Source organism: Ictidomys tridecemlineatus, chromosome 3 (genome assembly GCF_052094955.1).
Source record: "Ictidomys tridecemlineatus isolate mIctTri1 chromosome 3, mIctTri1.hap1, whole genome shotgun sequence".
In the NCBI taxonomy this organism is placed as follows: domain Eukaryota; kingdom Metazoa; phylum Chordata; class Mammalia; order Rodentia; family Sciuridae; genus Ictidomys; species Ictidomys tridecemlineatus.
Window position 1 is genome coordinate 76,766,645 of NC_135479.1, and position 27,931 is coordinate 76,794,575.

General features: G+C 38.0%; 1 protein-coding gene and 1 long non-coding RNA gene across 16 annotated transcripts in view; one reads left to right on the plus strand and one right to left on the minus strand.

Moving 5' to 3' along the window:
- Positions 1-16,485, minus strand: part of LOC144376260 (uncharacterized) — a 114,927-nt gene extending 98,442 nt beyond the window's left edge. The window contains exon 1 of the long non-coding RNA XR_013436507.1: positions 16,233-16,485. This is a non-coding gene — a long non-coding RNA (uncharacterized LOC144376260). The remainder of the gene's footprint in view (positions 1-16,232) is intronic.
- Dock3 (dedicator of cytokinesis 3) overlaps positions 1-27,931 on the plus strand; it is a 586,580-nt gene that overhangs the window by 461,776 nt on the left and 96,873 nt on the right. For all 15 annotated transcript variants that reach the window (XR_013436504.1, XM_078043258.1, XM_021727520.2 and 12 more), the window contains 8 exons: positions 4,566-4,691; positions 13,956-14,080; positions 15,598-15,760; positions 16,245-16,351; positions 16,892-17,063; positions 17,433-17,530; positions 20,166-20,249; positions 21,301-21,401. Coding sequence is in view for 14 of the 15 variants with exons in the window: in XM_078043258.1 (XP_077899384.1) it covers positions 4,566-4,691; positions 13,956-14,080; positions 15,598-15,760; positions 16,245-16,351; positions 16,892-17,063; positions 17,433-17,530; positions 20,166-20,249; positions 21,301-21,401 (976 nt within the window). In the remaining variant the exon portion in view is untranslated. The remainder of the gene's footprint in view (positions 1-4,565; positions 4,692-13,955; positions 14,081-15,597; positions 15,761-16,244; positions 16,352-16,891; positions 17,064-17,432; positions 17,531-20,165; positions 20,250-21,300; positions 21,402-27,931) is intronic.

Sequence of the window (27,931 nt, forward strand, 5' to 3'; positions counted from 1 at the left end):
ACACAGTGGTAGTAAGACACTTTTAAAAAAATACTAAAAGAGCAGTTTCCACTGTTACCACACCAGGTTAGGATAATGAGTTGTGTCACATTCCCCAAAGTGAGCAGGGACTAGGCAGTCTTCAGTCTATGAGGTTAAAGCAAGAAACAAGTAATATTAAATATTTAAAATATTATTTTAAAAAAAGGAAAGTCCTGGGCATGTAGTTCAGATTTTTGTCCAGAATTCAAGGTATTGGCCATTTAAATAGTGTTAAAACAACACCCATTTCTCCATGCTGGGAAGTTGTTTCCACAGTCTACAGAGAGACTACAGAGAGCCTTGGTTAGGATAACCCTACTGTGAAGAAGTCCCTGTGATATTATGGAAGTAAGGATGAGAAATAGACTATATCTTTTTGTATGTGTTGGAAGCTGGTTAATTGGAAATTAGGTGTTTAACCCCCTTGTTAATAAGAAATTCGAAGTTCAGTGAAATAACTTGGTGGCTGAACCAGGGCAGAGCCCAGGTGTCCAGACAAAAGGCCACTGGCCTTTCTACTGTATTGCCAAGCTTCTCAATGTGGGTTTTCCACTGTTGGACTCTGGGATTTTCATGCCAGAGAGTTTTCATAGATTGCTCAAAAAATAATTCAGGTCTCTTATTAGTGTCCTTAATTAAACATTCATCTTTATAAAAAAAAGTAATTTACTTTGTTATATACTGTCATCCATTTTGTTGTTTTTAGTTTTGGTTTTTGAGACCGGACCTCACTATGTTGCTCACACTGGTCTCAAACTTATGGGCTTAAATGATTCCCTTCCTCAGTTTCCTGAGTAGCTAGGACTGTGGGCATACATAACTGTTTGTTAAACATAGGCAGTTTACTCCCTTGGTATGTCTGTTTCAGAAGTCCTATTGCTTTCCCTTCAAGCCAAATCACCTAAAAATGCAGAAAGAATTGCTACATTGGTTTTGAGTGCTGAGAGTAAATGTATTGTTAAGCAATAATTTACATAAGTGAAGCTCTGATATATGTGGCTTTTCATTTCCATTGTTTGCCTATTTGATGTGTATCCACAGACTGAACTTTTCACAATCCAGTAGCATGAAAGTCATTAAGGAAAAGTGAAAATAAATAAAGCAGTTGGCACACTGCTTTCTATTTATTCTTAAATTACTACTATTTATTTTTAAATTACTACTAACTAGCTTCATTTATATGTCTTGGACTGAGATTAATTTATGCAATTCTCATTCAACAAGAGGCGCCAGGAAGGTGGGGTGCAGGGACAGAGCAAAGTTGCTTCCACACAAAAATAAGTTTTTCCAGTTACTTTTTTATTGGCCAGTTTTAACAACAGATAAAATTCAGTAAATGGCTTTCTTATGTCAGGTAATTAGAGGGATCCAATTGAGAGAGAAATTGGATAACCTTAACTTAATTTCAAGTTCTTATATTTTAGGTCCCAACTGAGATGATGGATAGGTAGAATATCAAGTGTTACCAAGGGACTGGTTACATACTGGGTAGGTGAGTGGGTCACTTTTCTGAGCTCTTTATGGACACTCTCTTGCATTGAGGACCATGCCGTAGCATTATTTGGCATGTACCTCAATCAACCAGGGGTTCAGAACCAGGAAGAAAATCCAGAAGTTTCAGGATAAAAGTCCTTATGAAAGGGAATACAGTTTTTATAGCCTCCATTTTTGGTTTCTTTCTTTCTTTCTTTCTTTCTTTCTATGCCTTTGCATCTGAACTCTTGCACAAACGGAGACTCTCTTATTTTTTAGACATTTATTTTTTAGTTGTAGGTGAATACCTTTATTTTATTTTTACGTGGTGCTGAGTATAGAACCCAGTGCCTCACGCATGTGAGTCAAGCGGTCAACCTCTGAGCCACAACCCCAGCCCAACTTTCTCTTATTTAAATGTAAATAGCTGTTCAGAATCCCTTTGGGTAGCTCCAAAGCTAGAAGTAACTCTCATAGAACCTTCAATCTGCATCCTCACAAGTTTTGCTTTCCTCAAGGGGCTCCTGGGCAGCAGCAGTAACAACTATGGAAGAAGCTGGGCTACCATGTTCACTGCTCCAGAAATATTTGGAGTCAAAATGTAGGAAAATGGGTTTTATTCAAAACCAGCTTTGAAGGAAAATAGAAAGGTTCTCATTGTTCCAAAATTCCATCTTGTAAAGATCTTAAGAGTGAGCTAACTCGCTTTTAAAGAGAGGAGGTGGTGAAGAGACAAAAGGAAGGGAATATATATGTAGATGTGATTACCTTGTGTTAGGCCTGGGGAAGGAGCGATCTCTATTCTTGGCTTCCTTGGAGTCTGTCAGGCCATGTGAGGGCAGCCCCTCAGTTTCCATTCTCAGCATAAAGAAGTTGTTCTTAATTTCAGGAGAGGGAAAAATTCAGTCTGTTTCAAAGGTCATTTTGGGTACTCAAAAAATGCAGAGGCTTAAGGCAAACACTAGGTGCTTAACTGAATTCTTGCCAATACAGAATGATAAAGAAGTTACTTTTCTTTTCCTTTGCCCTCCAACTGTCACCCCCTCAAATTTTAGAGACTCTCTTATCCTTAGCTATTTGCTCATACTGGTCTAGCTCCTAGGTCAGTAGATTTCTGTGTACCCTGTTGGTAAGATTTGATAGCCATGTGAAGACAATGAAGATAAATGAGTTGGGGTTGTGAGGAAAAAGCAGGTTCACCCAAGCTACACTCCTCTACAGAGATCAGTGTGGACTTGATTCTGGCCCATAACCTTTCAAGTTCATAAACTAATTGTAGTTTAGTTCACCAAGTGATTAAAAAAAAATTACTTGAATGGTCAAAATCCCCAAACCTGATTTTCAAACCATAGTACCCCTGGAATATTGTTTGCATTTCAGGACACTGTGATCCTAGTACTAATCATGCCTGGGAAACCATGTATATAATCCCAGGGTTTCTTAGGAAATATGAGTTTAACAGAATCAACAAAATAATATTAAGGTTCTGTCTGAACTAGAACAGAATCATATTTCCTTTCTTTGTCTGTCTGTGAGAGTATAACAAAGCTCCTTTAAAATAAAAAGCCCCAATCCTTCCAATTTCCTGATAAATTGTTTTTCTGGAACTGAGTTTTATCCTGCTGAGAATGGGAACTAAAGAACTGGCCTTATAGTTTGAGCAAACATGTTCGAGGGTTGAAAAACTGTAATTATAACATCACTGGCTAGCACAGCCTGGCTACATCTCTGGACTTTTGTTCTTATAGGACAGGCAGAAGCAGATTAGCTGCCATCCCAGTTTGGACCAAACTGATCATAGTACTTTTTCCTTTATACCTCACCTTCTCTCATTTCTGATTCTGGAAGGTGACCAAATAGTGCCAATAACAAGAGTACATATTCCCAGTTTCTGGAATACTTTTATCTGTTTTACATGATGTCTGGAGTGACTCTTCTGACTCTCTTTTTCTACTTTTCTATACCTTCCCCTTTCAGCATTTCCAAGTCATTATTCTACAGTTATGCTTATTACTGCCTTCATTTTAATAACACTTTCTTCCCTCGCTTCTATAGAAGTTTATTTTCTTCTCAACTCCCAAGTTTACAAATTATTGAGGATGTTTCCTGCTGACCCATAGATTAGCATCTAAATTCATCGTCCTGTAAACAGCTAGTCAATTCACTGTCTCAGAGGTGATGGTTTCTAATTCCATGGAAGCTGGACTCTAACAGCCTTCTAGCCAGCAAAGATCCTTAGGAGTGTGGAATACAAAGGTGTACCTCAGGAAATTCTAACTTTGTGGAAAATCCAAGGATGCATGTAATGAGCCAGAAGTCAGTTCATCCTTAGGGAACATTACATATTCTTAAATTCTGAACAAAGATCACCTGGAGGGTCTGAAATTCTCACAAGGTCTGATGTGAGGCTTAGCCCCATAAAAGCACCCCATCTTTTCTTTGTGGTGCTGTGGTTCCTGAAGGGAGAATATGATGTCTGCTCTTTGCTTTCTTTGTAAGCCAGTGCAAAGTTGCATCAGCAAGTTTCTTCCCACATGTTGACATACTCCTAGCATAAAACCCAGCACATTTTAGTTCACTCACTTCCAGAATATGAGATACCCTGACCCAAATTCTTCATTGGTCACACTTGTTTCTAGTCTGTAGCTTTCTGAGTTCCTGAATATAAAACTTAGGTAGTTCCACCCTCTCACTCTGTATTAACTGGGGTCCAGGCAGACCATGGCTGGGTACTGGAGAACAGAGAGGAAGGTAATTCAGTTTCCTAGATCTTAGTCTGTGATTCTATGAGATATTGAGGTCACCTTGACCTAAATTCCTTTAGCTTTATAAAAGGTTTCTTCATTATAATTTATGCATTTATGTTTTCCGTATTATTTGTTTCCTCTCAAGAAAAATACCAGAGCTAGGGATATATCTCAATAGTGGAGTGGTAATTAGTATGTGTAACGTCCTGGATTTAATCCCCAGCACTCCAAAATAAAAAATAAAAATGAATTTTGTGTCTTTTCTAGTACTATATAACAGGGTGAAAGTGTGGTTTTTAGTAAGAAAATATTTTTGTTTTGCAGGTCTTATTATTTCTCTGCAGCTTCTTCGTGGAGACATGGAACAGATTCGAAGAGAAAATCCCATGGTATTTAGTAGGGGATTGGCAATTACAAGAAAATTGGGATTTCCTGATGTCATCATGCCAGGTAGGCGGAACTGCTTGGGGCTGGGTAGGGAGATACAAGAGTTAGGAAGATGGAGTCCATTGCTCCTCTCTTGAGGCAGGCCATGAGCTATGCCCAGGAAGAGCCCTGCAGCCATTAAATGCCTCCACATACCAAATCAGTTTGCTGACTGTAATCTGCAACCAGTGACCCTTTGGCTTTTGTAAGTATCTGTTCTTTTCCAGAAGCCCCCATATCATGTTCACCCATGTAATGTGACAGTTCAGCACAGGGGCTTTATAGAGGCTGAATGATAGGAACCAACATGAATTTCTTCAGAGATATGCCTTTTTGTACCCTACTTTTCTATCATATTCACTAGAAAATTGCCTCACAAAAATTTCCTGCTCAAGGGGAAGAATATACTAAAACATGTGCTTTCAGTATCAGTGAATCTCATTTGTATAGAAATCACAGATACAGTTTATTGTATAAAAAAAAACTATATCAAGCAAATAATATGAACTACACACTTTGAATGAACAGGCAAGTATCTGGTTATCTGAATATATTTCCAGGAAGAGTGGACCTACCCTCTCAATTGAGTTTTAATATTCTGCTAAAAGCTTATTTCCTTTTGTTTAAAATGGCCATGGCAGGCTAGAATGAACTGATTGTGACCTCTTTAATATCATCTATTTAGAGTTCTTTATGGTCAATTCTCATGTTGAGAACATTTGCCAACACATACCCAAGGGCAGCATGACCAGAGCATAGGGAAAGGTACATGCAATAGATTCTGGCAGCTTTGCAGTTACACTGACTATGCATAGGTTTATTTTCTTTTACCTTTATCCTCTTTCCATGGACACTATGAATGAGAGCAAACTGCTGTGCACAACCTTCATTTTCTACTCATGAATATGGGAAGGGATGGGAAACTTAGGCTACTAGATCAATTATGTTTATCCCTAAATGCTAAGTAGAGTTCATGCTTATGAAAGGCCTCCACCTGGCTATTATAGAGGTGAATATTCCATAGAACATTTCTCCCATGCTGTCTTTACACAATTCCTCAGCTCTCTCTGGACCTACTAATCAGAAAAAGAAGAGTCCAACATAGTCCTTGGCTTCTTGGCAGCCTGGCTTCAAAAAAAAAAGAATAGATGGTTACCAAAATTGATCTGATGATCTTTTCAAAATTAGCTATCTAGATTTACACAGTGTAGAAATATACTCCAAGTTCCTTTCATTTTTTTTTCAGTGCTGGGGATTGAACCCATGCCAGGAAAGCACTGTATCACTGAACTACACCCCCAGCCTCTCCTTTGTTTTAAGAAGTTATTTAACATTTTGATATTACTCTTCTAATAACCTTCACATATTCATAGGTTTAAAAACAAGTAAACAAAGACTAGAAAGGGGCAATTTTCAATCAATGTATTTAAGCAAAATCTCAAGCAAAATTCAACTTACACTGATAAAACCTCATCCATAGAAAGACATCTCTTCTGAAGTAGTCTGTATTTCTTTGTATCATTGGTCCACAGATTTACAAAGAACTTCTGTTTATGCTCAACATGACTGTGGAAATCTGCAATCTCAGGCATTGGTGAAGCAAAAGTAGTTTGTCCTCCCCTGGGCAGAAACATTGAGAAGTCCTGGGAGGTCTAGGTAGGGTAGAATATGAGCGTTCTTCTTCCTGGATTATCTGCCTTTGAAGTACTGAGTGTTAAAACTGAAAGTAAGCAGGGGGGGTTTTTTGGTGCATACTTTGTCTCCTTTTCCACTCTTTTACTCTTGAGGAAAGAGCTTTTTGCACAGATGGCCACTTACAGTTTTGTGGGCTGTTAACAATTGTCAACCTTCTTAATGTACCACAATATACTGTCAGAGTGGGTATGCCACCCATGGGCAATGTAATAGAGTTGCACCTGCAGGTCCTGATAGAGCAACAATAATGTGTGTTTAAAATGTGGTCAGTCTGTCTTGGAAAACAATAATAGGATGTCTTTCTGACATCCTATTATTGCTTTTTACTGGAGTGTAAATACACACTGTGTTCATGTGAGCAGAAGATATCCTCCTCTGAGCCACAGCTAAGACCCTGACTATACAGTTATCCAGCTCTGCTCATGGCTCATAATAATGAGCAGAGAAAACAGTGATACTATAGGTGTTCTGGGAGCCTGGGGCTCTGGAGAAAGGCGTGCTGATCCAGAAAAAATGCCATCTTAGATTATAAAATAACAAATAGATATGGGAATTTAAGCCATTTTTTGAAACGGAGCACATATAACTTTTTGTTGATCATGATATTTCTGTGGGTACTTCTTCCCTCTAGACCATTTTTAGTTCAGTGCAGAAACTAATAACTATAACACCTTTTTACTTCTTTCCTAGATTTTATTTTAAAGAAGATAAGCAGAAAAGAAAGATATTCCAGGGTAACAAGTAGATAATAATATAGTTCCCTGTGACTCATGTGTCAGAATTAGCCATAATCAAACTTTGAAGAACTCTGTCAGCCAAAAGACCATAACTTGAAAGGAATAATTTAAAACCTCATGTTCAAGAAGGGGCTGTACCATTATCCAGATCATGTCTAAGCCAACAGAGATGTAACATCTTCTATATCACTATTTCTTATCTTTCCTGGAAACTTCATGCCCTGGGGTCAATGGAAAGTCAGAGCTCTGTTATGCTCTTTGGGAAGTACAACATTTTAACCTGTTTCATAAGGCTTGAATTTCTGTGGTTTTAATAGACTGTGGTATAGGCCAAGTTTTCTATTAAATGATCTCTGTCTTGCCATAAGAAGTCCACCTTTGATTTAATATGTTGTTTTAAAACAAAGAATAAGTTTTTCTCTAAAGTAGTAGTCCTCAAATTTTAGTATGTGTTGGAATCACCTGCAAAGCTTAGAAAAACACAGATTACTGGGCCCCTACCAAGAGTTTCTAATTCAGTAGAATTGGGCCAGGGTTCAACAATTCATATTTCTCACAAACTCTCAAGTGATGGCGATGCTGCTAGTCTGGAAACCTCTCAGAGAACGATGCCCTAGAAAAATATTTTGCTTTAGAGATGTTTTGTTCTTCCCTGAGTCATATCTGAGGCAAATACCCCTCCTCTTTGGGTTGTCCTGAACTTGCCCATTAGAAGACAGCTATGCAGACATGGCATCCCTCTAGAGGATTCCCTGACTCTTGCCCTTGTGCTCAGAAATACACTATAATTTTCTTTGATCTCTGATAAAAAAATGCATATTTCATCACAGACCTGCAGTGATGTTTCTGTCTCTTTTCCTGTTTGTCTTAATTGTTTTTGTTTTTCTCTGTGCTGTCCCCTCATTCTCGCCCCTTTTTCTCTGATGCAGAGATGAAGATAGTTGGGTGTAAGTTCCTGCTTTTTTGTGTCCTGTCTGCCTACTGCCTGCTTTGTTCCCATCTTCCTTTGTTTCATGGAATGTTACAATACTGAGGTGGGGTGTCATGTACATTATTAATCCTTCATCAGCCTCACCTTCCCAGTAACTGAAAAGACAAAAAGAGAAGCTATCAGCCCATCCTATGACACCATATATTACTTAGGGTATTCATTAATATCTGAGGACATATTGGAATGTTTAGAAAATCTTAACAAGTCTGAGGTATATATAGATGGGAAAGGATTGTATTATGAGACAGAAGAGTTACTGCACCTGAAAAGAAAATGAGTAGTACTTACCCCAAGCCACACAGAATCAGAAAGTTTATCTTTTCCAGCCCTGCTAGGAGATACTTCATAAAGAGAGCAGATGTACAGAGATATCACTTTCGAAAGAATGGTCTTCTCAAGGGAAGTGATGAACTGATTTGTCACAAATGGATTCATGTTAATCTGTGTCAAATGATGCTTTGGGTATTATTGCTAAGGGATAGTTTAAAAATGATCATTTCTGGTCTGGTAAGAGGTTAAAAGATCATCATATTCCTGACCCAAGAAAGGAATAACTATATATAATGATGTCATGCTATTCCCATATCTGTCATCCTGTTAGATCAGAGGGCATCACTGACTTCATAGTAATAGATACCAGAAGTGTGACTGCAAAGACATGGTGAGAAAAATAAAAAGCGCGTCTTTTTTGGATACCTAAAGAATCTTTCCCAAGATTATTATTTTTCCTTTCTCTCCCTCAAGAAAATAAAAAGTACTACAAAATAAAACATTGATTTCATATGTTCAAGACTCCATGTAATGTGTTAGTATCTTCACATCTCAATGATTTTTGTCAGGAGACTTCTTCCTATTCTACAAAAAGATAGAATTGGTACCATTCCATGTAAGCTGCTGTGTCTTCTGAGATAAGATATATCTTATTATCTATGGTCTCAAGGGAAAGAAATCACATTCATAGAAGCTCCTCCTAATCCTATTTAGATGCATAGAAAATATAAATAATATTTTACTATTAAGTGCTATTTTATTTGAACTAAATGCCTTCTAATATGTGGTATGAATAATTTATATAGAAGGGACATAAATAATCCAAACCAGACTGAATGCCCAAACTTATGTGGCCTTTATGAACCATTTCTACATAGACTAGAATCATATGAGACAGGGCCCCTAACTTCAAATAATGCTGGAGTTTCTGGCAAGAGATTCTCTTGCTGACAGAATGCTATAGTGCTTGAGCAAAACCTCAGAAGTTCTGAGGCCTCTAAGAAAATTTGCTCTTAGAAGAAACCTGCAAACATATCCTGAGCTCTTTTTCTCCAGAGTCATGCTAGAATACATGTCTTTGGAAAGTCAGATCTATTGCTACTGAATGCCATGGCACATGGCAACTCATCAGCAGTGCTCCCCAGTCCTCCAAGATTTCTGCTGACTTAATAGAGCTGTTTACTTCTCAGACCTCTCACTCCATAAGGACCCTAGAATATTTCCCATTATAATAAGGTAGCATCAGGCTGTCAATGATACCCAAGGCATGGCCTCTGAGCAGACTTAGCCAGCTGCTAGAGCAGGCAAGTTTTGAGGACACACAACCTGTTTTCACAATGGAGCCAACCTGCCACTCTTCCCAACACTTTGATCTTTCCCTATCTCAAGAACATTCTTGCAACACCATGTGATTTCTTGGACCTGGACATAACCCTATGCCTAGCTTTCTTTTAAATTTTTAACACCTTTAAAAACTTGTTTTGAGAAATTAAAACAAAGTTCAGTGCAAAAAAGAAATTATTATTCACTTGTCTGAATTAACAGCTGTAAAAAGAATTTATTAAATTTGTTCTAGTCTTTTTGCTTCTCTATAAAATATATCATTAGAGATGAAAAAATAAGGTAGCATCAGAGTCATTACATTTCTCCTTCCCAGCGGCTATTTGTGTAGGCTCTCAGGAGTTGAAATTTTTGATGCATAGTGACAGTGTAGCATAGCTATTCTCATATAAACATTTCAAGCCAGGTATCAACACACTATAACCTGTGCCAAATCTAGCCAGGAATCTATTTTTGTATTGTTTACCAGCTAAGAATTTTTAAAAGAGTTGTGAAAACAAAGAATATTGTAATAGAGACACATGCAACCCACAAGACCTAAAATATTTACTGTCTATACTGGAAAAGTTTTCCAACCCCTGCCCTCTGTTAAGTATCTAGTTCCCTGACCACAACTGTACCAACAGCTGACATGGGTTATTATGGGAGCTGTGAATACAGTAGAGACAGTTTACTCTGAGACCCCCTTTCAAGAATAAACTCAATTCACTCATCTCATTCAAAAATTCTATTGCATGGTACCTAAGAACTAAGTACTTTGAGATATAAGATCCTCTACCATCCCTGGAAAACAGGTAACACCCAACAAAGGAAGGCAGAGCTTCCCAAGGCCCTTCCTAAAAGGAAGACTCATCAGCAGGACCACCCTCAGTAATACCTACTTTCACATCGTACAGAAAAACCTCACATCCCTCCCAGCATATTTCCATACAGCCTAAGAGCTGTCCAGCCCTTTCCTTTAACCAAACTTCATCAGTGTCCTCCCAGCAGACCTCATATTTTGGTCTTCTTGTGTAAACCATGGAGAGCATCAGAATTACCTAGTGCTTTTAAACACACCACACCACACACATACATACACACACAATATAATTTGAAGGGCTAGATACTAGAAATCCAATTTTAATAAGCTCCCCAGGTGATTCAAATACAGAGAGCCAGGCAGCGGTCTGCAAACTAATCTCCAAAACCACCGCTCACGCCTTCTCTTTCCCATCTTCATCATAATGTGCCTGTCCTCATCCCTCTCCTGTTAATATTTCCTGGAAATTGGTGCTAAAGTTTATAGAAACCTCCTGACAACAATGCCTTAACCCAAAGGCATGATTGTACTGGTAGATTTTGTAAACATGTAATACGCAATAAGGACCATTGAAGAGCAGGGGAGTCCTGGAAGGCTCTGTAAGACAGATCTGGGGCTTTTCACGTGCTTTCTAGGTGTTTTGGTTCAATTCAATTTAAAAGATCCCAGAAATCTTTTGACAAGAAGCTTCCCTCACCTGCAGCAATATTAACTTCCACAGAAATGCCATTTTTTCATTGAAACCATAATTTGCAAAATTGCAACCCATAAGGGAGCCTAATATCTATCTAAGAACAGTGCTGATCTAGGTAGGTCTGTTCCACAAATAAAGAACAGGCAAAGGCCTGATGAAATCAAGCTTCTTTAGTCTGTAACTCTGAGAGTTACTTGTAAGTATTAAATTTTTTCCCCTCAGGTATACAATCACCAAAGGAATTCTATTTTTAGAAAAGAACGAAAAATGTAGGACTATCTCACTCAGTCCTTCCATTTTGAAACTGGCATTTTGGCTTAAAATGTCCTCCTCAGAAACTATGAACTCATTCCACACAGTCAACACAGATCAAATTCTATGATTATAATCTCCAAGACAATGCCCAGTTTTTTATTAGTATTCTGTGTATTATGTTGCTAAGAAAATTTTGAAAACATTTCATTTCAAGGACATGTTTACTGTAGCATGGTTAACCTTGTATAGAGCCATAAAAAACAAAAGCCATTGTACAAACTAAAAAATATTTCCAATAATCTTTAGAAATATGCTTCTTAAAGCCACATAGGTTATCTTCAGAAAAACTTCCAGAGAATGCAAGTAAGGTTAATATTTTAAACCAGCACTTGTTCTTCAGATTAGACATTAAAATTCTCTAGACTATTCACTTAATGCTAAATCATTCTAGAAATTGAATAATTACTTAAGTTTTGTAAGAAAGCTAATGTGAAACCAAAAGCCCTTATCAGAAGATGGCTCTGTTTTAATTGCTAAAAATTACAAGTGTAACTAAGTCTGATTTATCCTATTATAATAACAATAGACCATAGTAAAGTTCCCAATTAAGTTTGAATTTTGAACTTTCAGGAGTTTCAGTACTTTTCAGAACTGGTTTTATTTATTCTGTGTCCTAAAAATAGCAAACTGATGAATTTGAGTTTCCCTTCTCTTTCTACCTGCCTTCACCATTCCACCTGCACACCTGAGTTCTATTAATGGTATGCTAGGAGATCACAAGCAGGGATGCCCAGAGGAAGCAGATTAAGATTCCAAATTCATCCACATTCAAAACAGAGGCTCTATCCATCCCAGGAGGAAAATCTGAACAGACTTCAAGGATGGATACCCTCTTATGCCCCACATATGCAACAGTTGCATTTGGGTATGATTTTTAATTTTTTTTAGTTGTTGATGTTTATTTCATTTATTTAATTATATGTGGTGCCTCATACATGCTAGGCAAGTGCTCTACCACTGAGCCATAACCCCAGCCCTTAGGTGTGATTTTTAGAACAGATTTTCCTCTTCCCTTCATGGTAGCCTCAGAGTTGCTTGTTTGGAAAACAGAATGGCTCTCACACATTAGAGAAAGTTATCAGGACTCCCAGAGAATAATTAAGTACTTACCTTGGGCTGCTCTTCTCTATTTGAGCCAAAATACTTTGAAAACCTGTGCATCCAAATAACTGTGATTACAAAATTGCACTCCTAGAATAGGAAGGTGATGTGAAGACTGGAAGGACATGTCATGAAGACCCAAAAAGAAAGTCTTGCACATGTGCCAGTCTTGTTCTATCCCAGTTTCAATAATGAGAGACACTCAGATGCTTCCACAATTTGAGAGTTGATCAGAAAAGACATTGTCATCTATCTCTGACTAAACTAGAAAGCTCACTTGCTAACCAAAACCAAGCCCTGTTTCTGTCATTGCAATTCTAGATAATAAATATATTTCACTGTGCCAATTTTTCTAAGAAATTGAAAGTAGAAAGAATGTCTGCCTTCTGAATTGGCTTGCTTTGCAAATTAACTTCCTGTGACCTCCTAGATGGTTTCTGTAAGCAGCTAACGCATCTTTATTTTGTTCTTACCTGTTTTCCTCTGCTATTTTCTTCCTTTGAAGTTTTTTTTCCCATGGTGTTACTCTATTTTTTAGAAAGTTAAAAGCCTTTCTTTATAAAATTATGTGAATAAAACTGGCCATGTTACAGATTTATAAACTTAGAACAGCCTAGTAAGCTCTTCTTATACTTGAACAAGGAACCCAGTTTCCTTTCAATTCACCCTCCTAAAAAGGCAGGTGCGACTTGGTTCATTCTGGACCTAATAGTTTGAGTTTCTCCTGCCGGATCTTGAGTAACAGAGATGAATGAATAGAATGGAATCAGAGCACAGGAAAGCAACAAGAGCGTAACAGATTGCTGCCCCATTGCCTTCACTCTGTGTTCCTGGAGAGTGATCTACTCCCAGAGCATTTGCAGACAAAACAAAGAAAAACTGACAGGTCATCCAGGGACTTTAGCTGGGCATTCCATCAGGGAAGGTAATTGGAGCAAAGTCTCCAGAAGGAATGGTGGGTATATACTCTATTTGAACTTAAAAACTTTTGGGATTGTAAATAAATAAATTTTAGTAAATAAAACAGACATAATTAAAATAAGTGTTATTCCTTCTGAGTTTAAAATATTCCCTTTTGGGGTGTTTTAGATTACCTAAGAGAAGTTTCTCTACACTGGATAAACCGGGGGTTATCTTTATGATTCACACTTAGAGAACATATGACTAACCATCGTGAGTGCTGCACTGATGTTGGTAGAATGTTCATTGTTATTAACCAAGCTTGGAATGCCCTAAGCACCCACTCAAGCCCCTGAGGTTCCAAATGCTAGCCTGTTTCTCCATGTAAATGGGGCAGGGTAACTTCTATGGTTATGAGGACATGGCATTTCTTTCCCTGCAGGTGATATCCGCAATGACCTGTACCTAACCCTGGAGAAGGGGGATTTTGAAAGAGGGGGAAAGAGTGTACAAAAGAATATTGAAGTGACCATGTATGTGCTTTATGCAGATGGAGAAATACTGAAGGTAAGGCTTGCCAGTCGGTCATGTAAAATAGAGGCCAATGTAATAATTCTGGTGTGTTCTTACGGTCTTTCCAGAAGTCCATTTCCTTCAGGCAGGATTGAACTCAAATCATCCCATATACATTCTTCTCTCCCTTTCCCTTTCTTCAAGGAAACCCTATAGTATGCTTTGATAGTGACTTCCAATGTCATCTGCCTTTGCAGAAATTCTTCCTAGTGTCTGACCTGAGTCCCTCCTGTTTCAATTTATACCTATTCCCTCTAGTTCTGTCCTACATGTTACCTCTTCTGCCATTCTGCCTCTCATGATCTTGCCTACTTTGGTAATAGTTATTAAGTTATACTTTGCCTTTTTGTTTCTTAAGCTAACCTAGAAAATTATATTTGCATTTTGGTCATAAGTAAAACTTAGACACTCACTGGCTGGTACCAAGTTATGAAATAAAGAACAGCAAACTCAGTCCTGGAACATTATTTCCAGCTCATGTAGTACAAGGATCCTCTGGCACTCTTCATTGAAAACAGAGACCTGGTATGCAATATTTATATTGTCAGTTTTTCCCTTAGACATATCACAGTTAAGTTCATGGTTAGTAACAAGGCACCATTTGCAGTGCATTTGATAGAAGGCAATTCAGTCTTTCATAAGTCTCACTTCTGTGTATTGGCAACAGTCCCAATGAGGCATGCAGAGCAGAAGGGATCATTCCCATTTGAAAGAGGAAAAAGGTAAAACTAGTTGATATCATCTTCCAAAGCAAGCCAGAAATAAAGGAGAATGTTGAAACAGTGATGAAAACAGTAAATTATGTATCATTTTAAAAACCAAACGGAAGGACCTTGACATGTCCATGGTTTGCATGGAAAGTGTCAAAAGTAGCAAAGCTATTAGTCAGTCATGCTGCTCCTGTGTGTCAGGGAGATGCTCCTGATCATGTTGCCCAAAGCTTCCTGTCCTCCAGGACAGAGGCTCAGGTACTCTTGGGACTATATCTTCATGTCAACATTTGGGAACACGTCAAGTTAAATGTGGCCCTCCTTGTTTATATCCAAGGAAAGTCAGCAAAGGGTGATCTAAAATGCAAGTCCAACACTGGACTAAGAAAATTAAGAAAGCAAGCTCTTTTGATTTATAATTTAGTATTTCTTTATGATATGGTGCAATGCTGTGTAGTCGACTTCTCTCACGGAACTTACTCTTTCCTTTCTCATTGAAGATAAAGAGTCTATCTTAGTGATTCAGATGCACTACCTAGCTTCCCTCCAATTTACCAAGCAGTGTGTGTGTGGTAACTTCTGCCCCAAGGAAAACAAGGAGCAATTGTGACTGCTAATTGCTTATACCATCCACACAGTTGTTTCTAAAAGTATTAAATTTAAGTCAAGTACACTCTCATCTCATAGACTTAGCCTGATGTGAAAATAAAACTTTCACACAGGAGAAAATGTCTTAGTGATACACAGAATCCAGATGCTCCCTTCAAGAAAATCACACCTTATTTTGCTTCTCTCTTACAGGATTGCATCAGCTTGGGTTCAGGAGAGCCAAACAGAAGTTCCTATCACTCTTTTGTCCTCTATCACAGTAATAGTCCTCGCTGGGGAGAAATTATTAAATTGCCTATCCCCATTGACAGATTTCGGGGCTCCCATCTGCGCTTCGAATTCAGACATTGTTCCAGTGAGTGAGACTCCCCTTCACATTCCCTTGAGGATATGAATATAACTCTCCTTTGTAGAATAGAATTAAGAGAATTCTTATTGGGGCAGGAAAAGGAGGACTTAGGAATAAATGGATACTCAGAGATCAGATGTTATTAGAGGGTGTTCTTTGGAGTGTAAAAGAACCATGGGCCTTCCTAGTGTCTGAAATATCTAGCATCATTCTCCTTTGGATTTTTCCTTTGCACTATTAAACTGCTTCTCAAAGAACTCCTAGGTCATCAAGACCAGCAGTTTAGTTTCTCTTTGTATTTAGGTAGCCTGTATATCTTGGGGCATAAATGGAAGCTTGTTCTAGTAAATTTCTCATCGTTTCTGTAGTCAGCTTGCTACCTAGTTAATGAAAGAAGGGTCAAAAGAGTGGAGGTGACAAACACAAAAAGAATTTCTATTAAAAAGCAAAATGAAAGGCAAAAATAGCTAACACTTACCTCTGGTTGCAGCAAAAGACAAAGGGGAAAAGAAACTCTTTGGCTTTGCATTCTCACCCCTGATGCGTGATGATGGCACCACCCTCTCAGATGATATTCATGAGCTTTATGTGTACAAGGTATGGGGCCTGGCTGTCTTTCATCCCCACCCTTTACCTCCTGTGGCAACTCTCACACATGGTTCTCAGGTGGGTTTTATTGGGCAGGTCAGAGGAGTCAGAGTAGTGCTGTGATGGGTGAAAACAGAACAGCTGTGGGCAGGCTTTTGTTTTTTTAACGCCAAGAAGCCTTTTGTTTCCAACCTCCCACTTCATTGGATGAAAATTTATTACTGACTCCTCTATGCAATTGTTGTCCCGGCTAGTTAAGTTCTATGTCCTGCTATTTGAGATCATGGTTCTGCTGTCACAGCTTAGCTGCCACCCAGGTTTGTTTGCACAACATGTGGAGGCCACATTCCTTTCCATGTTTTGTTTAAAAAGCACATAAAATGTTCTGGGAAGTTTCTAAACAGAAAGCACTCTTCCAAAACGACCTGAAACTCAAGGTAAGCCTTAGGAAGATAAGAGCAAATATCAGCTCAGAAATTCCCTGGGACCTTATTTTTCCACATGGCATGGCTCCAGAAACATTTTCAGTTCTCTACTTTTCATCTACAGTGTGATGAGAATAGCACATTTAACAACCATGCTTTGTACCTGGGCCTGCCCTGCTGCAAAGAAGACTACAATGGCTGCCCTAATATCCCCTCAAGCCTCATCTTCCAGCGCAGCACCAAAGAGTCTTTCTTCATTTCCACACAGCTCTCTTCTACCAAACTCACCCAAAATGGTAGGTAATATTGCCTGCAAGGTGCCCTCCACTGTCCTCAGTTGTTGGTTCCACATTGCTAGTGCATGTTAAGGGAGACAAGAGAGTATTACTTCTTCATACCTGAGTAAGGGACTTCTTTTGTTTTGAAGTTGATGGAGTCCCTCAGCAAGAACAGCCTATGAGGTTTCCATGGTGTTAGTAGCATCAGAGTGCACATACAGGGTGCACAGATAGATCTTGGCCTTGACCTTAGCATTAAAGAGTCCAATATGATGCTCATGGCTAGTTCTCTTTCTCTAGATTTTACCTGTCCTTGTCTTGGGGAGTCTTGGCCTTGCTCAACCTTGAAAGAGCCAGGATTCACCATCTTTTGGGCTTGCTTTCTAGTGGACCTCCTTGCTCTACTGAAATGGAAGGCCTTTCCAGACCGGATCATGGATATCCTAGGGAGGCTGCGGCATGTCAGTGGGGAGGAAATTGTTAAGGTATGTCTTTTACTTTGTGCAAACATACTGCTGGGAAAGAATCGGTAAAAGACATTAACTCCTCGTGATTTCTGCTAGTAAGCCTCTAAGGCTATTTCTCCAGATACATAATAGATGAATAGGAATATCTTGGAGGTTTTTCTTGTTCTGTTTCATTTTGTTTCAGTTTTTTGTTAGCTAGTTTTTAATAAAAGTGTATAGCCAGGTGTAATCCAAGCTACTTGGACTGGGAGGTAAGAGGTTCGCAAGTTTGAGGCAAGCCTGGGCAACTTAGCAAGACCCTTTTTCACAATAAAATTTAAAATGGCTGGGGTTGAGTACTTGCCCAGCATGCACAGGCACTAGCTTCCATCTCTAGTACCACACAAAGAAAAAAAGTATTTATCATACCAAGTTTATAACCTTTTAAAGACTATATTTTAATTATAATTATAAACCCATTTTCTTCACTGAGAGAAAAATTATTAGTAAAGGGCAGTGGTAAAAGCATCCTCCCAGAACCAATCCCTGTGTTTTTTGCTGCCTATATTCCTTCAGGTCTCTTCTGCCTTCTTTTAGGCCTCTTTCTCATTTTCCTTACTTTGCAACCCTTTTACCTCAACCCAACCTAATGTCTTTCTGGGTCTACTTTTCTAATTATTCAAACTCTGAATAATATTCATTCATCTGTAGCTGCTGATTTTGCCCCATCTCTCACTTCAAGTCCATGCTAGTGAAACCTTTACCCACCTACCTCAACTGCTTCCTCCAGATACCTTTATGACATTTCTCATCTAATGACCTTAAGCAGGCTGACAGCAATACCACCAGTTCCCAGTTGTTTTTATATGACCTCTATAGGCCACCCATTTGTAACTTAAGTCCACCCAGACACTTGCTGGTGGTGAAAACCCAGTAGGTGAATTACACACAACAAACTGAACTCTACGCAGAGATGCTTTCAGTCATCAGCAAGAGCAACAGAATATAGGCTACAGATTAAATCTTGAAAAGACGTTCTGTTCATAATGAGCTTCCTTAGCTCTGCCATCACAAATCAGTTAGCATAGATGCACTGTCTATACTTTCATTTCAGAGCTCTAGTTTTTAAAGTCTGTACTTTTATAAAGTTAATGTATGAATTTGGTTTTAATGAATTGATCCAATTATCATAGAATTTTTAAAAAATTCTTCATAGACTAATAGTAGTTTTGAAATCTAAGATAAATTGATACTCATATTTTCCTTTTAAACATAAAAATATTAGGTTTGCAGATAAGGTGTTAAGAAATCTGTAGTCTTCTTAAGAAAGAGTTATCATAGCAGCCACGATGGCACACATCTATAATCCCAGCAATTCGGGAGGCTGAGGCAGAAGGATTGCAAGTTCAAACCCAGCCTCAGCAACTCAGCAAGACCCTGTCTGTAATAAAATATAAAAAAGGGCTGGGGATGTGGCTTGGTGGTTAACCGCCCCTGGGTTCAATCCCTAATACAAAAAAAGAGTAGGAATTGTCATATTCCTGACAAGAAAACATCTTACTAGCATATCAGTTTTTATTTTATGTTTTAAGTATTTATTTTTTAGTTGTAGTTGGACACAATACCTTTATTTATTTTTATGCAGTGCTGAGGATTGAACCCAGGGCATGCACGTGCTAGGCGAGTGCTCTACCACTGAGCAACAACCCAGGCCCCCGCATATCAGGTTTTAATATCAGTAATTTGTCTTGATTCACCAGAAGAGAATATAAAGAGCATATGCTGACATTTTTAATTTTTAAACTTTTTTACTAGAAAAATTTCAAGCTTATGCAATAGTTGAAAATAGTATAAAAAGAGTCCTATGGGTATCCCTCATCTAATTCCAAGAACCACTAACTCATTACCAGTCCTGACCCATCAACACTCTAATCTACACTTCCACTTCATATTGTTTGAAATAAATTATAAATATTATATCATTTAATTTGGGATTTGACTGGCAAAGTATTATATTTGCTTTTTAGACTCTAAGCATCTATCGGTATTTATTAGTTTCTCTCTTTTTAACTTAAAAAGGAAGAAAAAAGGCATATGTTCAAAAAGCAACAGCAATAAAGAACACTATCAGATTTCTTTTACTTTTCACTGAGAGTCCTCATTGGCTGCCTTCTCCCTTCTCCTAGAATACTAATTCCTAAATTAAAAAATAGTTACTGTAGGTAAAGTCTAACTTGCCACACCTCATCCAAATGTACCCTATATATTTAGGTCACAGTAGAGAGTAAGGGACTGGTAAGCTTTGTGAAGACCCAAGAAATTGAGCTCTTTTTCTCAAATTTTGCATCAGAATCTGCTATTCTGCCTGAATGTCCAATTTATTTATTTCTTTGTTTGTTTGTCTAAGATAATAGCTCTTTCCTTATAGATTTAGAACCTATTCAACAGGAAGAGCTTCCTAAGTCTTTTTTAGAGTCTTTGGGCTGTAAACACCCCCCTGTTCACCTACTTATCCCTTAGCTAGGTGAAGACAGGATACAAGACAGTTTTTAAGTCCTGTTTTAAGATTCTAGATATTTCATTTTATTGAGAGTGAAATTCACTGGTATATGGGAATTTAACCATGCATGCAAGTTCCTGAGACGTGAGCCCTCTGCTTTTGATGTTGTTTCAGTTTCTTCAGGACATCTTAGATACACTCTTCGTGATTTTGGATGATAATACAGAGAAATATGGCCTGCTGGTTTTTCAGTCTCTGGTAAGTCACTTCTTGATTTTTCATTTTTATTAATTATTCCTATCACATACTTCAAAACTTTTTAAATAAACACCCTAAATTATTAGAATGAGGCAGTAAAAGCTGCAGATATTTCCAATAGAAAAGGGACTGAGAAGTGTCACCCAAGGAAGACCAACCAACCAACCTACCAGGCAAATCTCTCCAAGATCAGGTTTGAAGAATTCAGCTTGGTCAGATTCAAATCTAGGCTTTATAGTTCTGAATCTTCCATCTTATCACTATTGCAGAATTGCCTAGCTCCAGCAGTAGTGACCTATACCAGCAAGAGGCCCAGGGACTAGTAGAGGAAAATAGATGGTCAATTTTTCACCAACAAAGTAGAATACAACCACTGGGAAAAGCAGAGACTCACTCATGATAGTCTCCAAAACCCTGTGCAGTTCCAGAGGTCTCTGGAGGTTCTCTCCTTCTTTCATTCTATGCAGTTGTTTCAGATTCAGAGTATCAGAAGGTTGTTTTAGTAAGAACTGACAGGGATTTCTAATGTTTAGTGCATTTTTCTTAATATATCTTGTCCCACCAGATGGCTGTATATTCATTCAAGAAAAACTAGATACTGCAATCTACATGATTAGGAACCAACCTGAGAGTTGGAATTGCCACTTGCCACCACCCCCATTTCTGAAGGGCACAGCCTTCCATAGCTTGATGTGGCTCACAAGACAATCTTTTTTCCATCAGGTTTTCCAAGTTTTAGTGTTTATGCCACCAACACAGATAGTGTTTTGCCTGTGCCTGATTTTGATCCATATTGTACTACTCAAAATTATTGTAAAGGGAAAGGCTCAGAATAACACAGGCACAAACTAATGAACTCTGGATCTGATTGGGATACTGGGAGTGAGAGAAGAGAAAAACACAGAATGGAAATCTTATAGTTATTTCCCATGGGGAACAATAGACAAAACACTGACAGTTTGCATTCCTTGAAAAAGATAATCTCTTTCTGGCTAGAGATAGGTCTGAAGCCTCCAGTGAACCCTGGTGACCTAAGCACTCTCTCTCCCAGGTTTTCATCATCAACCTGCTCCGAGACATCAAGTATTTCCACTTCCGACCTGTAATGGATACATATATCCAGAAGCACTTTGCTGGAGCCCTGGCATATAAGTAAGTTGCATTTAATGTTATTATTAGGACTTGTGTTTGAGTACCAAGAAAGACTTTTTTTAAAAGTTCAGCCTGCAACCACATTCAGTTGACTTTTTTAATTTAATGTTTTTAATTATGGTAAAATATATGTAACATAAAATTTACCATTTTAACCATTTTCTAAGTTTATAATTCAGTGTCATTCATATTGTTGTACAACCATCACCAGAATTCTATCCATCTCCAGAACTCTTCATTATATAAAGCTGAAACTCTGTAACAGTTAACAATAACTCCATTCCCCATTTCTCCCAGCCCCTAGAAACCACCATTCTACTTTCTATCTCTATGAATTTTGATTACTCTAAGTTCTTTCATGTAGGAGGAATCATAGTGTATTTGTCCTTTTGTGAGTTGATATTTCAGTGAACATAATTTCTTCATATTTCATCCATGTTGTAGCATTTGTCAGATTATATTATATATGTATATATATTTATTTACATATTTTATATAAAATCAATCACATTTTATCTATTCATCTGTCTATCCATTGATGGACAAGTGGATTACTTCTACCTTTTAGCATTTTTTAAAAGTGCTCCAATGAATATGAATGTACAAATATATCTTTTTTGTTGTTGTTTATGTATTTATTTATTTATTAGTTCTAATCAGTTATACATGACAGTAAGAAGCTCTGTGATTCATTGTACACAAATGGAGCAGAATTTTTCAATTCTCTAGTTGTACATGAAGCAGTTGTGCAATCATACATGTACCAGTGATGTCCATCTCATTCAACCATTTTTCCTACCTCTTTGCCCCCTACCCTCTCCCCTTTGCCCCATCCAAAGTTCCTCCACTTATCCCTGTGCACCCCCCTCCATATGGATTAGCATTCACTTATAAGAGAAAACATTTGCCCCTGGTATTTTGAAATTGACTTATTTCATATAGCATGATATTCTCTAACTCCATCCATGTACCTGCAAATGCCATAATTTTATTGTCTTTTAATTCTGAGAAATATTCCATTGTGTATATGTACCACAATTTCTTTATCCATTCATTTATTGAAGGGCATCCAAGTTGCTTCCATAGTTTTAAAATCATGAATTATTCTGCTAAAACATTGAAGTGTCTGTGGTACTAGTATGCTGTTTTTAAGTCTTTAGGGTATAGACCAAGGAGTGGGATAGCTGGGTCAAATGTTGTTCCATTCAAAGCTTTCCAAGGAATCTCCATACTGCTTTCCAGATTGATTGCACTAATTTTCAGTCCCACCAGAAATGTATGAGTGTGCCTTTCCCCCACATCCTCTCCAACAGTTACTGTTGCTTGTATTCTTGATAACTGCCATTCAGACTGGAGTAAAATGAATCTTGAGTAGTTTTAATTTGCATTTCTGTAAATGTTGAACATTTTTTTCATATATTTGTTGATTGATTGTATTTCTTCTTCTGAGAAGTGTCTATTCAGTTCCTTAGCCCATTTGTTGATTGGGTTGTTTGCTTTTTGGTGTTAAGTTTTTGGGGGGATCTTTATATATCCTAGAGATTAGTGCTCTATCTGATGTGCATGTGGTAAAAATTTGCTCCCATTCTGTAGGCTTTCTCTTTTCACCTTACTATTTCTTTTGCTGAAAAGAAGTTTTTCAGTTTGAATCCATCCCATTTATCAATTCTTTATTTTATTTCTTACGCTTTAGGAGTCTTGTTAAGGATGTCAGGGCCTAATCTGACATGATGAAGATTCAGGCCTACTTTTTCTTTTATTAGGGATAGAATCTCTGGTCTAATTCCTAGGTCCTTAATCCACTTTGAGATTTGTGCATGATGAGTGATAGGGGTTTAGTTTAGTTTCATTTTGCTGCATATGGATTTTCAGTTTTCCCAGCAGCATTTGTTGAAGAGGCTATCTTTTCTCCAATACATATTTTTGGCATCTTTGTCGACTGAGGTATTTATGTGGGTAGACGTTTGATAGCATCTTCAGTTTCATTGCTTGAAATTGATCTGTTTAAATTTTCTTTCTTTATTAAATTTTTTGTTTGAAATGATCTATTTAAATATTCTTTGTCCTCTTGATTTAAGCTGGGTCGGTCATATGTCTCTAGAAATTTATCAATATCTTCAAGATTGTGATGTCTTCTGCTTCACTCTTCTTGCTAAGGATTGCTTAGGCTATTCTGGGTCTCTTATTTTTCTAAGTGATTTTCATGATTGCTTTTTCTATTTCTATAAGGAATGACATTGGGATTTTAATTGGAATCACATTGAATCTGTGTAGCACTTTGGGTAGTATGGCCATTTTGACAATATTGATTCTGCCTATCCAAGAGCATGGGAGATCTTTCCATCTTCTGAGTTCTTCTTCAATTTCTTTCTTTAGTGTTCTGTAGTTTTCACTGTTGAGGTCTTTCACTTCACTTGTTAGATTGATTTCCAATTTTTTTAGGTTATTATGAATGGGGTAGGTTTACTAATTTGTCTTTCAGAGGATTCATCACTGATATATAGAATTGCATTTGATTTAAGAGTATTGATTTTATATCCTGCTACTTTGCTGAATTCATTTATTAATTCTAGAAATTTTCTGGTTGGAATTTTTGGATCCTTTAAGTATAATTTCTCATTTTTCTGATTGTACAGGTTGCAGAATCACATTGGTCATACAGTCAGTAATTTCTATTTTTTTCTGCTGCCCTTCCTATCCCCCCTTCCCCTCCCTTCCCCTCCCAATCTAATGAGACACACTTCTCTTTTTTGTTTTCTCCTCACAACATCATACATGTATTCTGTATAACGATGAGGGTCTCCTTCCATCTTCCGTGCAAATCCCCTTCTTCCTCCTTTTCCCTCCCACCTCTCTTCCCTATTTAGCGGTAATCTTCTCATGCTCTTCCTCCCTATCCCATTTTGAGTCACCCCACTTATATCAGAGAAGACATTCAGCATTTTTTTTAGGGATTGGCTAACTTCACTTAGCATAATCTGCTCTAATACTATCCATTTCCCTGCAAATGCCATGATCTTGTTATTTTTTAGTGTTGAGTAATATTCCATTCTATATAAATGCCACTTTTTAAATCCATTCATCTATTGAAGGGCATATAGGTTGGTTCCACAGTCTAGCTGTTGTGAATTGTGCTGCTATAAACATTGATGTGGCTATGTCCCTGTAGTATGCTCTTTTTAGGTCTTTTGGGTATAGTCCGAGAAGGGGAATAGCTGGGTCAAATGGTGGTTCCATTACCAGCTTTCCAAAGAATCTCCATACTGCTTTCCAAATTGGCTGCACCAATTTGCAGTCCCACCAGCAATGTATGAGTGTACCTTTTTCCCTGCATCCTCACCACAGTCTGTGTCTTTTAATTGATGAATTTAGGCCATTGACATTCTGGGTTATTATTGAGACATGGTTTGTATTCCCAGTCATTTTAGTTTATTTTTGGTTTTTAACATCACATGGTTTCTTCTTTGATTGGACTTTCCTTTAGTGTAGTTCTTCCCTTTGCAGATTTTTCATTGTTGTTTTTCATTTCCTCTTCATGGAATATTTTGCCAAGAATATTCTGTAGTGCCGGCCTTCTTGCTGTAAATTCTTTTAACTCTTGTTTATTTCATCATCAAATCTAAAGCTTAATTTTGCTGGATATAAAATTCTTGCTTGGCATCCATTTTCTTTCAGAGTTTGATATATATTTTTCCAGATCTCTTGCTTTGAGGGTCTGTGTTGAAAAATCTGCTGGGATCCAAATTGGTCTTCCCCTATATGTACTCTGATTCCTCTCTTGCAGCCTCTAAAATTCTATCCTTATTCTGCATTCTAGGCATTTTCATTATAATGTGCCTTGGTGTAGATCTGTTGTGATTTTATACATCTGATATCCTGTAAACCTCTTGTATTTGATTTTCCAATTCATTCTTCATGTTTGGGAAATTTTCTGATATTATTTCTGTTGGGAGTCGCCCCGGCTCCAAAGACTAACTTCCCATCCCCCAAGAAGAGCCGAGCAATGGTGAGCCCTGCTGGCTCACATGATCCTTACCCACCAATCAGACTAGCCCTGCTGGCTCACCTGATCCTACCCACAAATCAGAAAGCACCCTATGCCACTGTCAAACGACCCCTGGCTCTATAAATATGCAGATCTGTTCCTCAATAAACAGGCATTTGCTCCGAGAATGAGCCTTGTTCGTTCTTTCAGTTTCATTGAAGAGGTTGTGCATTCCTTTGGTTTGAATCTCTGTGCCTCCCTCTATCCTGATAAATCTTAGATTTGGTCTTTTGATGTTATCCCATAATTCTTGGATGTTCTGTTCATGGTTTCTTACCATCTTCACTTTGTGGTCAACTTTATTTTCAAGATTGTATATTTTGTATTCATTGTCTGAGGTTCTGTTTTCCAGGTGATCTAGTCTGTTGGTGATGCTTGAGTTTTTTATTTGGTTTATTGTTTCCTTTTTTTTATAGGATTTCTGTTTGTTTGTTTGTTTTTCAGAATCTCCATCTCTTTCTTGAAATAATCATCTGCTACCTATATTTGCTCTCTTATCTCTTTGTTGAGAGTGATCAATTTTTGCCTGTATTTGCTCACTTAGATCATTCTTTAATTCGCCGATCATTTTAATTATGTACATTCTGAATTCCTTCTCTGACATTTCATCTACTGCACTGTTGATGGATTCTATTGTTGTAGTATCTTGGTTTGGGGTACTTTCTCTCTTGTTTTTCATGTTGTCTATGTGTCTTCCTCTCTTGCAGTGCAGATCTAAGATATTGCAGCTTCTACCTTATAGTCTTGTAGTATCCCTGCAGTTTGCCAATATCTCACCTTTTAGTGAGGGGAGGGTATATCAATGTTTATAGCACCCAATACAACCAATATGCAGCCATAAATCAATTAGCTTCTATTTGGAAGCTATAAACAGAAATGATGAGTTCAGTTATCTTCTACCATATAACCAGTAAGTTTACATAATGGTTTACAGTTTCTAATGGTAGACAGAGAGAGGGGTAGGCTGTGATGTTTATGAGGTAGGACATGAGAATATAGAGGTATTAGATTATAGGACTGATTAAAGGTAGTCAAAAGAAGTTGGCTGTTAGCAGGAGGAAAAACAAGAGAGGCAACCCCATCCAAGGCTCCCCAGTACCTCTGCAACAGGATAGCGTCTGTTAACGTACCTAGTAGAGATATCTCTGGTGCAGTGGGCCTTGGTGATGGTTTTCCAAGTCCTGGTTGTTGTCCCTAGATAGAAGCGGCCATGTCCCTAGTTGGTGGTGGCAGTAGCATCAAGCCTATAGGTACCTTGATGTTGGGCTTCCAGATCCTAGTCAGTGTCCCAAGGTGGAAGCTGCCCCAACTAAACATGGTGGAGGAGGCAGCATAAGTAACCCAAAATGGCAGTGGAGGTGTCCCAAGATGGAGGCAACCTCTTTCAGAGATGGGGCTGGAAGGATGGGCTGTACCATGGCATTTGGGTGGCCTATTTAGTGATGCTGCAGTGTGGCATGCAGTACTACAATGGGCAGCTGCCTCTTGGCCCTGTTTGATGTCCTGTGGTGGAGATTACTACATGGTGAGGGCTATGAAAGTGACTATAATGTCCCAAAATGGAGGCAGTTTGGGTGGAGCCACATGTTGGTGAATAGGAAACCACAGAGTTGTGTTCCTCTCTGGGTTGGCAGGCCACACAGAGTAGGTCAGACCTCTACAAATATATTTTCAAGACCCTGATTTTACTTCTTTAGGTATTCACTCAAAAGTGGAATGAATGTCTGGATCATATGGAAATTCTGTCTGTTTAATTTTTTGAGAAATGACCATACTGTTTTCAATAGTAGCTGCACCATTTTATATTCCCAACAGAACACATAGGTTATAATTTCTCCACATCTCATTGATACTTGCTATTACCTGTTTGTTTTTTGTTTGTTTGGGGCTTTTTTGTTTGTTTGTTTGTTTGTTTGTTTTGTGTGTGTGTGTGTGTGTGTGTGTGTGTGTGTGTTGCTGGGGATTGAACTCAAGGCCTTGTGCATGGGAGGCAAGCACTCTATCAACTGAGCTCTATCACCAGCCCCATTACCTGGTTTTTTGATAGTAACCATCCTAATTAGTGGGAAGTGGTATCTTTTTGTCATTTGCATTTGCATTTCCCTAATACTTAGTGAGGTTGAGTATCTTTTTGTTTGCTTATTGGCCATTTATATGTCTTCTTTGGAGAAATATCTGTTTATCTTTTGTTATTTTTAATCAGATTTTTGTTGTTGTTGTTGTCATAGAGATGTAGGAGTTCTTTATATTCTCCAGATATTGGCATCTTGTAAGTTGTATGATATATAAATAATCATTTCCAAATCCAGTGTCATGAAGCTTTCCCCCTGTTTTCTTTCAGGAGGTTTTTTTTTGTCTAGTTTTAGCTCCATTTTGAGTTGATTTTGTATATTGTATTTTGTATATTCATTTTGCACGTGGATATACAATTTTCCCAGTATCATTTGTTGGTCTTTTTCTCATTGAATGGACTAGACATTCTTGT